Source organism: Orcinus orca, chromosome 7 (genome assembly GCF_937001465.1).
Source record: "Orcinus orca chromosome 7, mOrcOrc1.1, whole genome shotgun sequence".
Lineage (NCBI taxonomy): Eukaryota > Metazoa > Chordata > Mammalia > Artiodactyla > Delphinidae > Orcinus > Orcinus orca.
In genome coordinates this window covers 25,895,280-25,912,568 of record NC_064565.1, presented here as the reverse complement: position 1 = coordinate 25,912,568, position 17,289 = coordinate 25,895,280, and the positions used below count along the sequence as shown (strand labels likewise).

The 17,289-nt window shown below is 48.4% G+C and overlaps 1 protein-coding gene across 3 annotated transcripts in view; it reads right to left on the bottom strand.

Annotated features, from left to right (window-relative positions):
* MGAT5 (alpha-1,6-mannosylglycoprotein 6-beta-N-acetylglucosaminyltransferase) overlaps nucleotides 1–17,289 on the bottom strand; it is a 370,454-nt gene that overhangs the window by 43,955 nt on the left and 309,210 nt on the right. For all 3 annotated transcript variants that reach the window (XM_004265434.4, XM_033420274.2, XM_049712683.1), the window contains exon 13: nucleotides 8,162–8,311. In XM_004265434.4, the coding sequence (XP_004265482.1) occupies nucleotides 8,162–8,311 (150 nt within the window). The remainder of the gene's footprint in view (nucleotides 1–8,161; nucleotides 8,312–17,289) is intronic.

Genomic DNA, 17,289 nt, shown 5'->3' with positions numbered 1-17,289 from the left:
GTGTCCTTTCCTTCTGCCATCATGTTGGGGAACATCCACACGGCCATGCCCCGAGAGTGAAGGATGCTGCTGAACTGGATACGGCTAGATGCTTGGGTCTCCTTTCCCGGGCCCTCTCCCCAGTAATCCTGTCTCTGCAGCTGCTTTAACTGAATGATGATTTGGAATACTTCAGCCTAGACAGCCCTGAGTCTAACCCCGGCAGCACTGGAAGATGCAACCCGTATGTGCTGGGCACTCAGTTCCAGGGCTGAACACGCAGCGTGGCCCACGTTAGGCATATTGAAGAGCCATGAAGCCCCCGCAGGGAATTTTCTGGGGCAAGAAACTAAAATCTCAGGTTTTCTGGAGAGATGCCCTATCCTATAACTGTATGTTCTTCTGCACAGAACAGGGTACTTAACCTTTTTATTGTTTGGGAAGAATAACCTTTCATATCCTGTAAACCTTGAGATGACCCTCAGGGGCATCCACAGAGGAGGGAACTGTGGAAGAAAAGCTTTGAGAAGCCAGCCGAGCTCTCACTGCTGGCTGGGTCATTTCTCCTGGAGCAGAAGAACTGGAGACACAGGAGTGAGGGAAAATGTGGTAGCAGAAGAGCTTGGAAGCCGTCTTCCATGAGGGCATGAAGAAATAGTCCCAAGACATCCCAGCTTTGTTAAATACGAAGAACCCAGGGTTACTATCCTTGAGGCTTTTGATCTCTGTGATCTGCCACCCCCAGCAGATTTGGGGGAGGAGGTGTCGGCTCTCCAGGGAAAAGAGGACCTCTGTCAGGCCGTGGCTGGGCTCAGGAAAGCACAGGACTTCCGGATCCTGGAAGATGCAGACGGGGGTCTCCGTGGGTTTAACCAGGGGCCCACGGTGTTTTCTGACCTCTGAAAACCAGGGCCTGCCATGAAGTGTTGATACCTTCATCAACACTAAATTACAAAGAATAACTTTGGAGAAAATGTAGGAAGCACAATGGTTGTCTATTTAAATAGAAAATCCTGGGGAAAAAAATTTAATTAGCTCCTTCAGGCCCACCAGTCTGAACCCATTAATTAAAAGGATTTGAGGCTGTTGCTTAATGGACTTGAATGTGACCTAGGTTTAATTATATGTGAATAACGACTGGCACCCCCTCTTCTGCCCTGCTGGCATCCGAATATCTCAGTACACATAAACACTTCAGGCTAACTCTCCGAAGCCGCACCATTTCAGAAAGAAGATAAAGCAAACATCACACAATTTCTTGGCAATGAGTCTTCTCGTCACACTCATTAGGATCGCAGGAAACGCATTCCTTGGAAACACCAAAATAACAGTTCTTTGTCACTTCTGTCAATAAGCAACCTTCCTTCTTGCTTCCTGCGTACTCACTACCTGTGACATTATAATGGAGCAGATGTATTAAGGTCAAATAGCACACTTGAGGTTTGAATGACAACAGGATAGGCAGAGAGTTCATCGCCACCAAAGGGTATTCCATGAACTTTTGAGTGCTTACGGCCTTGCCACACGCTGGTACCTTAACCACACTAAATTGCTTTTCCCCTAATTCCCCACTCCCCCCATCATTCTGCTCGCTTACAGATTTCCTTAGCATGGGGGCAAGAGAGACACTGCAAGAATTCATTCAAGTGCAGAGGCTTAACTCCTCAGGAGGACACAGCATATTTTATTGATACTTCATCTGGCTTTCAGAAGCCTAGAATGTAATGAGGATCTTCCAGACGACGGGACATCTCCATGGCTGCAGCTCTGACTCCATCAACGAGCATTTCTAAATAGAGCTTTAAATTACATGCTCTAAAATTTAACTTTTGAACTAACACTAAGGAAGAGAGAACAGATGAAGCTCCAGGATTGGGAAGTCCCTACATGTTGACAAAGAGTTTATTAGCTAAACCACTCAGATTTTCACTCTGGGTGAAAGGAGAAGCAAAATTGTTTTAAACCCCTAAGCGGAGTAGTTCACAAAGAATCCTTTAAAGGCGGATAAAGGTAGTTCTGAGATCAGGACAATGTGGTGATTAAGAGCACAAGCTCTGGAGTCAGGCTGACCAGGTTTCCAACCCTGACTGCATCATTTCCTAGCTCTGTAACTGTGGGAAATTGTTATATGCTTCTCTCTATGGAGTATCTGAGGTCCACTGATAATGCATTCTGTCTAGCTATGGGCCTTAGTCAAGGTAACACAAGCTCTCTAAACCTGTCTTTTCATGTGTAAAGTGGTGAAAGTAATCGTGCTTTATTTCACGGGGCTGCTCTGAGGATTCAAGGAGATATTTCATGGAAAGGATGTATTCCAGGGTTTGGCACTTAGTAAATGTTCGCTAAACGCTAGTCCAAGTTCAAACCCAGGTTCAACTTTACGTGCAGCACATACACGACCTTTTGTTGTCTAGCTGGAGTTTGCTGTGCAGGAGTTGTGGTTGTGGGGTTTTACGAGAGGTTCAGCACTGCTTACGTGTATTTATGAGTTCTCTGTGTTTCATAAAGTACCTGGATTAAAAAACAGGGAGAGGCATCCATCAGAAGACAGAGAGGACACAGTTTACAGTGACTGCCTCAAGCAAAGGCCAGTCCCATGAGCCACATGCTACGGCTAAGCCTTACTTGTTTATTCTTCATGTAATGATTGGGAATCATTACATTTTTGATAACAGGTATCCCTTTTATATTTTTAAAAGGAATCCACACAAGGCTGCATATGGAGAAAATCTATTTTCCTGATAGGTGATGCTTTTGTGTAGCCGGCAGGGTCCCCTCTCTGGACATCTGTCTTCCCTTTTGTACCCAACGCTGATGGAAGAGAAAACAGTGCCCCAAATCTCTCCCATATATGTTTGGCTACACCCTCTCCTGGGCTCCATAAGCCCCTCACCTACCCTACCTGAAGACTGTCTCCTAAAGGTCCAGGAGGGCAAAGGAGACAAAGACAATGATACTTGCCAAGCACATTTAAGCACCCCAGGGTAGTCAGTATCGGCCACTAAATCAAAGGTCATTTCCTGGAGACCAGCTCACTGGGTAGACTCCCAGACTATGCCCACTATGTAAGTGGCCTTCCAGAAACAAAACAAAAAACCCAACAACAACATCGAGATCACAAGTCCCTGCCCTTCGGTCATGTGGAAGCCCCAGCACAAAATCCAATGCATTGCAATTTGCATTGAGAAAGCATGTTACCCTGAAGATGGAGAGGAAGAGAACATTCAGATACATGTACAGCTGTAGATGCCGACCATCTTCAGCTGTGCCAGCATGCAATGTCTGCTACGAAGAGGCAGCTCAGGTGCACCTCCTCGCAGGAGCTGTCCCGGACCACCACTCTCACCCCAATAGCTCACCAGGCCTACCCCTCAGCTCCTGACGGTGCGGAGGCATCACAGGCCTGGCTCGCCACCGCAGTTAAGATGTGCTCTAACAGTACCGAGGTCAGAGGACTTTAGTGATGAAGAGAGAATTCATGGAAAGGGCTTAACACAGGGAAGGGTTAGAGAGATGGTCGTTACTGTTGCAGTAAAACCCCACGGTCGTGCCCCGTGATAATATGAATGGGTTGTGTGTATTTGGGTGTCAGGAGGTGCCTTTGTTCTTGAAACCTCATTCGGAGAGGTTAATAAATCCTATGTCCATACGTTCTACATTCTATATACATAGGTGGGAGGGGAGGGGGGAGGATGGAGTGTGTGTGCATATGTAAGTGTATGCTAATTAGTTTCCATCTAGTTGGAATGGGAATGGCTTTTGGGACCTGTCACCAGGATGAAACCTGCTTGACTGCCTGAGGTTGAATACTGGAGGACCTGAAGTAGACACGGAAGACGGGTTGCTCCAGCAGTAAGCTCGCTCTTGGGCTCTCTCTCACAGGGCCTGAGGATGTGGGCAACACCACGGAGAGGCAAGCATGGGCTATCAGAAGGACAGTGTCCCTTGGTGGGGAGATCTTGGCGATCTGGGCACATGATTCAGGAGAAAAGCAAGAAATCACTCCTAGGGGCATGGCCCCAAGATCCCAGATGGCCAGTGGATTTCTTCTGGACTCCTTCCTTCATTCTTCATCCGGTTATCTGAAGGCCTCTGCAAGCCAGGCCCTGAGGAGGTAACTGTCAACAGAATAAGCAGAGCCCCTGGGTTCTCATGGAGCTGCATGAGGGTCTGGTCCACTGGTGGTGGATGCCTTGGTCCCTGGGTTTTTGACAGAGCTTGTGCAACCACATCCAAGCTTGTGGGAAGAGCCACGGTTGATAGGGGAGGTCAGACCCGAGGATGGAATGGAACAGGGACAGTGGTACATACTGCCTATCTTCCAACCCTGCCCGGGCTTCTAGGCGAGTACCACAGCTAAAGCTGCTGAGCTGACGTGGGAGGGAAACAGGGCCGCCATGCCCCATCCAAGGGCTGGAGGGGGAAACGGCCAGAGTTGTGGGCAGAAAAGGTGTGTGGCAACAGCAGGGGCAGCAGCTGCTTCTTCCTCTGCTTTCCCACAGCCAGATTTGTTCTCGACTCTCACTGTCAGAAAGGGAGGTACCCGTTTGGGCTCACTCCAAATGCTCCTCCAAGCCAGTGTGGGATGCGGATGCCCCAATCTGTAAGGAAATTCCCCTGGTGAGACTGGGGGAGGTGGGCACAGGGAGGGGAAAATTAGGAAGGAGAAGAAAGAAATCACATTAAGGAAGATGGGGACTGAAGCCAAAAATAAAAACACGCCACCCCAGTTCGGTCCTTATTTGCTGGCTTAAATTGCTCTCCTGGAGTTTGCTGGCCCAAATGACTCATCTCTGGTCTTTTGATAAATGAATTCATCCACATTTATATGCCTATTAGAAGAGTCTTCTACATTCAACAACTTCCCAGCTCCTGAGCCCCGACTTGAGGGTTACACTGAATCCCTCCCATCTCCATTAGGCTCTGTGGGCCCTTCGTGAGGGCCCCTCCTCACACGCAGGGACACAATTCTGCTGAGGAGACAGTTTTCGGGGCTTGGTGCAGAGATTCAAAGACGGCTCATAAAGAAAAACAATAAGTCAAAAGCTGGTTATGCATCAATCATTTCAATACGTCTCTAGACCTTGAGGGGCACCCGACTTGCTTCCCTCTCCCATAACGAGTCTGAGGAACGTGCACATCCCATTCGTTCCACACACATTTGCTAGTCTGCATCCCCAGTTCTGCACTTCCAATGTGGATTGGAATAAATCACTTTTAAATTGCTAAGAGACACCGAGGAAGGAGTTAGAGGCAGAAAGGGTTATAAATGCAAAGCCTGACTAGTCTTTAGTGTCATTATTCCAAAGCCCAAGATTCATTCATTTCAGTGCTGCCGCTGTGTTCTGGGTAGAAGGGGAGCCTCAGCAACACACCGCCTCATTTTCATCATATTTGCCGACCGTTCCAGCCATAATTCCACTCGGAGTCCTTTCCTATATTCTAGTTCTCTGAACAGGAAATACAAAATGGGATCAGCGACATCCTCTGAAAGTACCAGTTTTTCAAGGATAAACAGATGACCCTTACACTCAAAAAAAAAAAAATTCCAGCTGTAATCCTTGGGTAATCTCAGGCAATCTCCGACCTCATGGCCTGGGCCTTCCAGGCCTCTTCTCTGTTGCTCTCCACACATCAGGGACCTTAGCTTCGGCCTATCTCCCATTCTCTGACAGAGTAAGTGGACGGTCTGTAAGTAAGTGTTCTTTTAAGATTTGTAAGGCTGAGTAAGACATTCACACAGCTGGGTTAATAGAAGCGTGTGGGACAGTGATGACAGAGAAGCAGCGTTGCCAACTGTAATTTTAAAGGAGCTTGAGTTTTTCCCACAATCTGATGTGGGGAAAAGTAAAATGAAGCAAAAATAGCATTACGGGTAAAGAGCCTGGACTTTCGGGCTTCCCTGGTGGCGCAGTGGTTGAGAGTCCGCCTGCCAATGCAGGGGACACGGGTTCGTGCCCCGGTCCGGGAAGATCCCACATTCCGCGGAGCGGCTGGGCCCGTGAGCCATGGCCGCTGAGCCTGCGCATCCGGAGCCTGTGCTCCGCAACGGGAGAGGCCCCAACAGTGAGAAGCCCGCGTATCGCCCCCCAAAAAAAAAAAGAGCCTGGACTTTCTAATGATTCTAAAATGTCCTCCTAAGACAGAAGGTGAACGAAAGCAAACAGTGCAAACCAGGGAGCACTGGTGATGGCCACCGTCATCAGACTGCAGATGACCTTGTAAGGAAATCAAATCTTAATGAAACAAACTTTCTCTCCTTTGGCCAAGGAGAGAAATTTATCAAGTGAATTTATTCATGGCATCACACACATGACTTGGGAGGTAGAAATGACCAAATGCATTTACCTATGGAGAAACTGAGGCAGAAAGGAGATGCAGATTCTTTGGGCTTGTGACTATCCACTGCATGTTCTTAAGTTTGTATGTTTATTCATGAGGCTGGTACGTCGAGGGCCTAGCAGAGCTTTCACTTGCAATAAAAAAATCGCGAGTCAGGGTTACCTCCAGGGTGACCTCAGTGACAATGGACAAGCCCAACTCTCTAGTCTATTTCCTCCTGTTTAGAATAAAGTTAACAGTAATACCTGCCCTGCCTACCTCTGAAGGCTGTGGTGAGAAGTAAACAGGACAGCATCTAGGAATGTGCTTTCCCACACTGAAGTATCACACACACTGATCAGAAATGCTACGATGCCACAGAAGCTCATCCGCTCGGCCCCTCCCCTCTACCTGGACAACGAAAATGCAGTCAGGACCAGAGCTGAACAATTCACTACTGATAATGCAGGGCAGGGATCATGCTTGCTTTCTTTGCCCCTGTATCCCTTGCACGATGCCTGGCCCATAGGAGCTGCTCGAGACATATTTGTAAAACTCACACATAAGAGCTTATTAATAAACATGAATCTTCATGATATGTATTACAATCCTCTTTGCTTATCTAAATAACTTACTGAAGTCTGATATATCTGTCTAATACCTGTGATGTTATCGTGTTCAATACCATAACCCTTTTAATGGATTGCAGTATTTTACCTAAAGAACGTGCAGCCTTTAGAGGCAGGAATCAGGAATCTATGCGATAAACATGTGAAAAGGTGCTCTGCCTCACTCACAGAGAAAGGTAACAAGCACTGACTGATAGACTGTATAATATCTGTGGAGCCATTTTGGCTATAACCTTTAAAACTAAAAACGTATATATCCTTTAGCCCAGCTACTTCTGATACGGAAAGATTTTTAAGATATATACGTTTACTTTTTTTAAAAAAGAGCTTATTAATAAACATGAGGAATACATCAACGTGCCAGCCAACCCTTCAAGGCCCAACACTGATCTATTTGCAGGTCCCCTAACCTCACCGGGTTCGTCCATGTCAGAATTATAGAAAGGACAGAGACCACTGGGTGGACGCCCCCAGATGTGAAAACACCACGCTCATCATGCTACTGAAATGACCGTCCATCAGTTGCTCCTACCCACCTGCCCACACCACGTGGCCTGAATTCTACAGCTGTGACATTCAGACCCTCAGCCCCTTATCAAATTTTATCTTCCACTATTTCCCGACACACAGACTCGCTGGATTGGTCTCTTGGCTCTCCTGGGTGTGTCATCTCCACCTCTACCACCTGACTCACTGCCGTCTGTGCCAAATGCCAGGTGTATCCACACCCACATCCTTCACCTCTCACAGCTCTCACAATGCCTTCCTTGCTCCCTGAGCCCCCAAGGACTCTTCCCTTGTCTGAACTTCTCCAGTGTCCAGTACAAATATTTTGAACAAGCAGGTGTGATGAAAAGCTAGTTGGGGGACGGGTTCCTTGAACAGGGGGGATTGGAGAGGTGCAGGAGTTAAGTGGCCCCAGGCTTGCTGGGAAAGCTGCTGCTCTCTGAGAACGTCTGATACCCTACTTTTCCTGTTTGCCGCCATGTCCCCAGCCCCTCACCTGATGCTTCTTGGCACAAAGCAGGTCCTCAGTAAATAAGTTTTTTTCACAATTTGCTAACTTTTAAGCTACAGCTAGTCTAGAAAACCACTGCCCAGCAATGACCTGAAGATCAATGGTACCACTGAAGAGAAAGCACCGAAGATTCTGATCCCATTTGCAATGGCAAGAGACACAAACCTCCGCACAACAATACTGATGCATTTTTACAAAACTACAAAAAACTTACCTTGGTTTCTCGGAGAAGGAACTGCAAGTCCCGTCCACTGAGGATCCCGTGGTTTTTCACGTAACTGGGAATGTTCTTTGTGCTGGAGCCGTAAACAGTCGCATGCACTTCCATGTATGTGTGAATGATGTCCAAGTAGAGCTTCTTATTCTAAAGAGGGGACACAAGGAGAAGGTATTTCTCTTTTCGTTCTCATAAAAACCTGCCTCATAGCTGGAGGCCACAGAGACAGGAGCTCTTAACATGGAGATTGCATGAATTTGGCAACCCCATTCCTAAAACTTCTTTCAAAAGTAATCTGACTGGATTTTGAGGGTAAAAACAGTCACGTGGCTACTGTACAATTCTGCAGGAAGAAACATATCCTATAGCGGCATACTACTGAATAGTAACGATGGCTCAAGACCAATTGTTCTGAAGTATTGTCCTAGCCTTGTAATTTACCGGGGACCCAACACTTTGCTTTTGGCTTGTCCTCCTTATGGGGGAGTAAGTTTGGGGAAGGAAAGCTCAGAGAAGGCAGTCAGCTGGATTGGAATATTTATCTGGAGACGCTAAACTGTCCCCGAGGAACGCAAACATCCCCAGCTCTTGCCAGTATTTCTAGTGATGATTAACTCATGTTGTCAGAACTGGATCCCACCTACTTCGGATCATGGGGGGATGAGAGTTTCCCACAATATACACTGATTGACTCAGCAGATGCAGAGATGATGAGAATATGCAGGTAGACAAAAGTGGAAAAAATGTTAAATGGAAACTTTGATGAGCCCCGAAACATTCAAGAGTAGTTTTACTTTTCTTAGAAGCAAAACAAAACCTCTCCTCTGTGTTGGTAGGAACTGAATTTCGAGGCACATTTTCTAAATCAAAACCACCTGCAAGTAGGAAGCAAACTCCCTTTCCCTTCCTCTTCATGTTTCCGTGTGACTAAGTCACACAAGCTGGATTTTGTGGGCTGTCTTTTGGGGTTTTTTTCCTGGACATTTGAAAGATTCAAGTGCTGTAATGTTTTCCAGTTGTATAAAAGTGGGACAGGGTTCTTCCCATTTGAAGCCTGTTTTCACACACTCCAGGAAAGTGTAATAATCACCGGTTTTGTGACTTAAGACCGCAAGGGACACGGGGGTGTGGCATCAGCAGCCACAGAGCACATGATGGGCTCTGAAGAGAGGAGGGGCAGCAACACCCCTGGGGTGCGGGGCCCTCGCTCTGACCTGGTAGGACAGCTCCAGGCATCCTGAGCCCGGTTCAGGGTCTACCGTCTGCCTACATCTCACAGGTGAGAATACTACAAAGCACTCAACTTTGGGGGATACACGTTTCAAATCCTGTAACCGAAGTCTTCACGACTGGAAAAACAGTACAGTCCACATTCTCCATTTTATGCACTGAAAGATTTTGTTTTGTTTGCAATCAATCAAGTCCACCCCTGCACCCTACTGTGTGAATAAAATGAACATTCCGAATTAAAGTCTAATTTCATGCCATGTTCGGCGTGGCTGGAAGATGCTAAATTCATTACCTCAGAGATGTATACCCTTCCATTCGTGCAGAGGTGACTAGGAACAGTTTATAAACCATGACTCCCATTCAGCTTGAGCCAAACTGAGGATCATCTTCCTGCTGTGAGTTAACTGGAGGGGGTCTATGACACAGTTTTTGTGCTAGAGGGACCTGATTACTCCTGAGCCCACAAACCCCCTTTCCCAGGGGCTCTACCTCCACCCCAGCCCCTGGTAGGTAGGCAAGGGTTTCTGTAACCCTGCCCACCCCCTGCCACTCCTGACCAGCCCAGGGTGTGTCTGACCTGAGGGGGACCCATTCCCAGGCTGTCCAGCAGCCCGGGACAGAGTGGCCGGGCTCAGGACAATGAGCTGTGCTGGTCAGACCCTCTCTCTCAGGAGCTCAGAGTCCTGCTCACAGAGAGATGACTGACAGACGGCTGGGGTTGTGGAGCAAAAAGGTCATGCGGTGTTGGAGTCCGGGCAGTTATGGACCAGATGCAAGTTCTGGGGAAGTCAGATGACAGTCTTGGGGGTGAGGGTGAGAAGAGAACCAGGTAAGAGCTGAAAGGAGGAGAGGGAGACAAAGATGCATAATGGGTAATAAGAGGGACCTGGAGTGACTGCGACCTAGACATTCCCCCTGTGAGTGTGATAGAAAGAGAGCAGGGGTGGGGAGGGAGGAGGGGAAAAGGAGGGGGGAGGGCAAGGGGGAGGAGGAGAGAGAAAGGTGGAGGGGGAAAGGGGAGGGGAAAGAGGAGGGGGAGGGGGAAAGAGGAGGGGGAGGGAGAGAGGAGGGGAGGGGGGAGAGGAGGGGAGGGGGAGAGAGGGGAGGGGGAAAGAGGAGGGGAGGGGGAGAGGAGGGGAGGGGGAGAGGAGGGGAGGGGGAGAGGAGGGGAGGGGAAAGAGGAGGGGAGCGGGAAAGAGGAAGGGAGGGGAAAGAGGAGGGGAGGGGGAGAGGAGGGGAGGGGGAGAGGAGGGGAGGGGGAAAGAGGAGGGGAGGGGAAAGAGGAGGGGGAGAGAGGAGGAGGAGGGAGAGAGATGGGGAGGGGGAGACAGACTGATGGGGGGGAGGGAGGGGGAGGAGAGAGTTAGAAGAGGGGATGGAAAGAAAGGTAAGAGGAGGAGGACAACGGGAGAGGAAGAGAGGAGAGAGTGAGAAAAGAAAGCAGAGAGACAGAAGGGAGAAAAGCAGGGCCCAGAGGTGCTTCTGGGTCCCACCCCATCAGCCCGAGAGTCTGTCTGGATCCTTAGAATAATACCAGCTGCCCAACCCCCCCCCCCACTCTTCTGTCTGGGCCCCTCTGGCTGGATCCCTCCCATCTAAAGGGAGGCCTGTCAGGATGTCATTCAGGACTTTCGGCAGGGACGAGGCTGGGGGCAGGCATCTTTTCTTTAATAAAGCAAATAGAGACACTTCCCTGTGAAAAACCAGCTGCTAACTAGTCAGGATGGACCAATAGCCCCTGAACCGGGTCCGCAGTGAGCGACAAAGGAGAACAGTGAACGATCACCCAGGTCCTAACCTGGAGATGAATACTCACGGCAGACAAACTCGAGGTTAGGATTCCCACACCAAATGCCTGGGAAGACGCATGTCCTGCCATCCATCCCAGAAAAGGCTGGAGCTCCTTGAGGTTTAACAAGGGGGCAAGTTCAGGCGAAGAGAAAGAAGTCTATGCCAAGGCTGGAAAACTCTATGAACTTATTACAAGAAGGCACGGTAAAGTCTGAAAGCAGAAATTCCATTCAGAGAGGATTTCTGTAATTTCATGAAGGAGGAAATCACAACAGGTTATTAGAGGGAAAAAGAAATGGTTCAGATATAACCCTAACCTTTCAAGATGACATGACAATGAAGTGATTCCACCTCAGGTCTCTTGTTGCCACTTGTCAGAATTCTGAAGAAATCTGGCCAGGGTGATTCCCCAGGGTGATCCCAGGGAGGAGCCGCCCCCTTCCTTCCCAAAGTGAATGCTCACCGGATGCGAAGGGAACCCAAAGAGGCATCGCCAGCTCCAAACCACTGCCTGAATTTCACAAAATCCAACTGCCTCCTGAACCTCCCCTCCTGGGTTGCCACGGACACTTCCACGCCTTAACAGGTCATTCAGTGCCTTACTTTCCCAGACCAGAAACCCTACCCCCAGGCTCCCGATCTCAGTGATTGGCATTCGTCTCCTAGCCAGGTACCAGAATCACACTTGGCATTCCACACATCAAATTAGTCACAGAGCCCTGCTGATTCTGCCTCTGTAATATCAAATTGTCTCCTCCTCTCCAGGCTTTGATCCTTGATCACCTGGACTGCGCCAGGATGAACACAACCAGCATCTTAACAATCTGCCTGCAGCTCAAAAAGTTGAGCAACTAGTCCATGGTTTCTACAAGTGAGCAGCAGTGCTGGGACGGATTGCAAAAGAATCTGTATGGCTCGATGCCATTTTTTAACCATGCAAAGCAGTAGTAGTCCATGTTAGGCATATCAACAATATTTTTACATATGGGCATTTGGAGTTAACTACAAAAATATGCATGGGGATGACAGATACAATTTCCAGCTATTGATCACTGAGGAGGGAAGGGAGGGTCTGGGGAGGCGGATGGAGATTTCATGATATTTGAACTATATCATTTTTCTCTTAAGAAAACAATTGGACAATATCAACATCTACACATCTGGGTGGTGGGCATATTTGATATATTTCACAATTGAAATATAAAAATTAAAATACATGCAACCAAGAAAGTACAGAAACCAGTCGGTATGACACCAAAGCTTGCACCACTGCCATCTCACTGGAGGACCTAGTTTTTGCCAAAAAGAGGTTCAAAGGATCTCTGTCTCCCCTCAATGGAAAATGTTATCTTTTGTGTTTAAGAAATAAGGATAAATTAGGAGTTTGGGATTAACATATACACACTACTGTATATAAAATAGATAACCCACAAGGACCTACTATATAGCACAGGAAACTCTACTCAGTATTCTATAATAACCTATATGGGAAAAGAATCTGAAAAAAGAATAGATATATGTATATGTATAGCTGAATCGCTTGGCTGTACACCTGAAACTATCACAACACTGTGAATCAACTATACTCCAATATAAAATAAAAATTAAGAAAAAAAAAAAAAGAAAGAGAAGGCGCTGCAGTTTTGTAAATTAATCACGGTCCTGGCCTGCCTTTCCCCACCCACGGGAAGGCCCCCAGTGGGAGGGGTGTGTGTGCAACAGGGACCACTCCCCTCCTGATTTTGGACATCCAGGCCCACGGTCAAGGTGACAGCCCGGAACTGGGGGTCCCACTGATCCAAGAACTGGACCAATACCACTCTTCAGAAAGCTTTCCGCCTCTGACTTAAGAGACCACGGTCAGAGAAAATCGTCTCCACCATAAACCGCATCACCTACAAATTTGTTGAGACACAGTCCAAAAGGGCTTGCAGGGACTCACCACACCGCAGCATGCCACCACCCCTGTCCTGGGGGTGAGGTGTGCCTCCAGAAGGTCCCCGCTAGCAGCCTGCAGCCCCTCAGTGCTCTCGGTCTTCAGTTCAATTTAAATTCCCATTAAATACAACCAATCAAATGGATTAAAATTTCAATCTACCTAAACTCATTAGGAGGCAGGGGATGGGAAGATGCTAAGGAAAAGGAGAGAGCATGCTGGGGCCAACGAGCAGGGCTTTCCGTGTGTAGCTGGCGGCAGCTCTGTCTGTAGAACTGGTCGTAAGATATTCAGAGCTTGAATCGAGAGCTTTAGGAAAACAATTCAATCTAAAGCAACACTCGCGTGCGTCCTTAGCAGGGGGAGAGGTAGAAGGCAGAACCGCACAATCTGGAGCCCTTTTCTTTTCCAGCTGGTGAATCAGGGGTACAGGAAGGCTCTCTGGCGAATGGTAGCGTTCTGAGCTTTGGGTTGCAGTGGACCTTATGTACTTTTCTCCCCATCAGCACCCTTGCTCCCCATGGCAGATATGCACATCCCTTCTCCTGGACCCTCTTTCCCCTCATCCACATGGCACCTTGTGGCCTCCCATTTAAAAAATAGTAATTCTGCTGCCCTGCACAGAGTTAGTTGGTCCATGGAGAGCACCTGGTAAGTGCTAAGCCAGTGGGCGTCCTTCCCAGGAAGGGCTGAATGGGTGTGAAGGGCCAATCCCTTTCCAGAGCCACAGCAGTGAGCTGGAAACCAGGCTGCTGAAGCCAGCATCAGTCCTGGTGCATGAAGGTCAGGCTCCAGACAGAGAAAAAGGAAGTCGTCACAAAGGGAAGGTCAAGTGTGAGAGGGTGCATGTTCCAGCAGGGTATTGGTCCACTGTTCCAGTGACATCTCTGCCCAGGGCATGCCTGCCCTTCCCTGGGTTCTGAGAGTCCCCCAGTCCTAAGCTAGGAAAGCTGGGCTTCTGCCGTTTCAGCAGAAAGAATCCTGACAAGTACACTTGTGACCAGATTCTTTATTTTGAGCATCATGGATTTTTAACCATTTTTATAGTAGCTTCCTCTCCTTCCCTGGCAAATACAGGAATTGGCTTATTCCATGACTTTCTGAATGAATCTACAATGATGAATCATATATTTTCCTTAGGAAACCACAAGGCCGTAGAGTATGCCTCACCCCACACTAGCCATGGAAGCCCTTACTGGCTGCTGTGATGTTTCTCCCCGAAAGGCTGGGGCTGGGCTTGCTGACTCTACAGAATGAAGGTCTTGTACATCCTTCTCTACTCCAGCCTCCTCCATTCACTCTGGCATCCACCCACTCCTGCTTGGACTGCTGTCCTCGTCTCTGAGCGGAGCTTCCTGTCTGAATGGTGACGGCCCTTACGAGCCTTCTCAGATTCCCCGGCCTGCCTGCTTTTCTTTCTCTTTCTCAGCTGGTGCTCACACAAGCCAGGCTCCCCTCTGCTGTCAGACTGGGAAGAAGCTACCCCAGGGTTGAGGGGTATGGTTGGGGGGGGGATCTCCATCCCCAAACAGCACCCCAGATGTATGGGACGCCAGTGACGGGAACCAGTGCCAAAGAGAAGGAAACAGGAGGGAGCCTCTTTTCTCTCCTCTACAGACTATGCCAAGGTAGAGTCAGTCCCTCCTTGCAAACCTTCCAGGGGGTCCAGAGTGCCCAGCGCCCGTGCTGCTGTGTCTGTGTGGCTTCTGGTGCAGCAGGAGCCAGCCTGGATCCATCTGGTACTTCACCTGGCCCCTTCCCTTCATCCTTACAGCCCTGGGCTTGCACCTCCTTCCCCAACAAGTAGCAATATATCAATCTTTGTCTCAGTCCCCCTTTCTAGAAGCTCTGGGCTAAGACACTATTTCTAGGATCTCGGTCCTTCAATCCACCGTCCCCAGTGCCACAGTTTCCAAAACTGAAGATTTAGTTCCCCTCTATAAAAGTTTTCAAAGGCTCCTCATGGCAATGAGAGACCACTTCCCCAACTGCACACACGAGGATCTTCACAACCATGGGCTGCTACAGGCTCTCCAGCTTCACCTCCGGCCATGCCCTCTCCTCCTTTGCTTAAGGTCCCCCTACAACTTAACTCCATATTCCCGAACATCTCCTGCTCTCTCCCATGTGTCTGGCCTGCCATTGCATCATCTTCCCCTGAGACGCCCTTCTTTCCTCCTTCCTTTTCTCTCCTGAATGGACTCCTTCCCCCTCATCCTTTACAAGTCGGCGTTCCTGAGCTCACCCAGGGGAAGTCAGCTACCACCTCCTGTGTAGCCTTGGTATCTTCCTGCTTGGCCCCTTTGGGCTGCGCTGTCACTCTATGTGTCCACGCAATGGGACTGTGAACTTCTGAAGGTCAGGACATCGTAGGTTCTGTGACTGCAGAGACCTGGCACAGAGCAGGTGCTCGGTAAGCCCACACTGGCTGCATGAAGGAGACTTAAGAGGGCGCACGAACAACAAGGCATTTACAGGAAAAGATGTCTCGGGCATGGCCCATCTCCTCCCACCTACTGTAGTCTCGCCCACCTTCCCACCCTGCTTCAGGAGCCAAGTTCTTCCACATAAAAACCTGCTCCCAGCAAATGAGCTTAAGGTCCGTGACTTTACCTAAGGATGTATTTGAATCAAAACAAAATAAATCAGAGAGTTGCAAACCTTAAAAGATATATTTCATGGTTGATTCATCTTCCTTTCAACATAGCTACCAAGTATAAGGTTCTCTCTTGAGTTGTGAGGTCAAAGAAAGGGAGGGAGCAAGAGAGGGACAAAAAGAAACTACCTCGGGCTTCCCTGGTGGCGCAGTGGTTGAGAGTCCGCCTGCCGATGCAGGGGACACGGGTTCGTGCCCCGGTCCGGGAAGATCCCACATGCTGCGGAGCGGCTGGGCCCGTGAGCCATGGCCGCTGAGCCTGTGCGTCCAGAGCCTGTGCTCCGCAACAGGAGAGGCCACAACAGTGAGATGCCCGCGTACCGCAAAAAAAAAAAACTACCTCACCTGCCCGCTCCTGAAGTCGAAAATTCAACAAAGATGAAAAATGCTTTTATTCCAAGATTAGAAGTCAAGTTCTAAAAGCAAATCTCTGTGAATTTCAGCAGTGAAGCAGAAACAATTTACATTACACAATAATTTCAAGTCTTTGCAGTCCCTGGCTCATTTATTTCAAGTAGCCTCACAAGGTTAAGGTGGGTGTGTGTGGGTCCTTGCTCTGTCCCACTCAGGCCTCGTAGGGCTCTGCAAGACTCCAGGAAGCTAAGATTCTTAAAGCCTACCCACCCCTCACTCCTTCTCCCCCCAAATCCTTACCTCACTAGGACACAAGATGGTGCTCAATAATTACAGGGGGAATAATAACAAGAGGAAACTTGCTCTCGTCTCCAGCCTGGCCGGCAGTCCAGCTATGGGCCCACGGGCAATAAAAAGGAGGGACTCTGCTTCTTTTTGCTGTATTGGGCTCCACATTTACTCTTTCTTAGCAGATTTTTTATTTTATATTGGACTACAGTTGATTTACAATGTTGTGTTAGTTTCAGGTGTACAGCAAAGTGATTCCGTTATACATATACATGTATCTATTCTTTTTCAAATTCCTTTCCCATGCAGGTTATTACAGAATACTGAGCAGAGGTCCCTGTGCTGTACAGTAGGTCCTTGTTGGTTATCTATTTTCAATAGACACTTATTCTTGACTGGACCTCACCTGGTATAAATTACAACTCATCTAGAGCAGTGGGTGAATAGTTATTCGTAGGTAAGGCTGCCCTCAATGATGAAAGGAGTGGCTCTAGAGCCTACCTACCTTTGTGTTTGGGACGGAGGACAAAAGAAAAGAGTGAGTGAAAAGGAAAGAATCTTCAAGAGCCCTTGACTTATTATTCTCCACTGTCTGGTCAGGTGAAGATTTTGGTCTCTGGCCTAAAGAAAGGAACTGGGAGATTTCTGAGGCTAAATCCATGAGTAATGCGGAAAGAGCCATCAGCCCTGTTTCTGCAACTTGATGCATCTACAAACAGGGGATGATACCACTTCCCAGTTCTATTAGATACTGACTATCTGTGCTGAGCTAGAAACGGGAATAATGACATGTATGTAAAAACTGTTTAAATATATACTCTTAGTTTAAAACACAGAGTGCTAATACTGCCCTGGGCCATCAAATGGGAC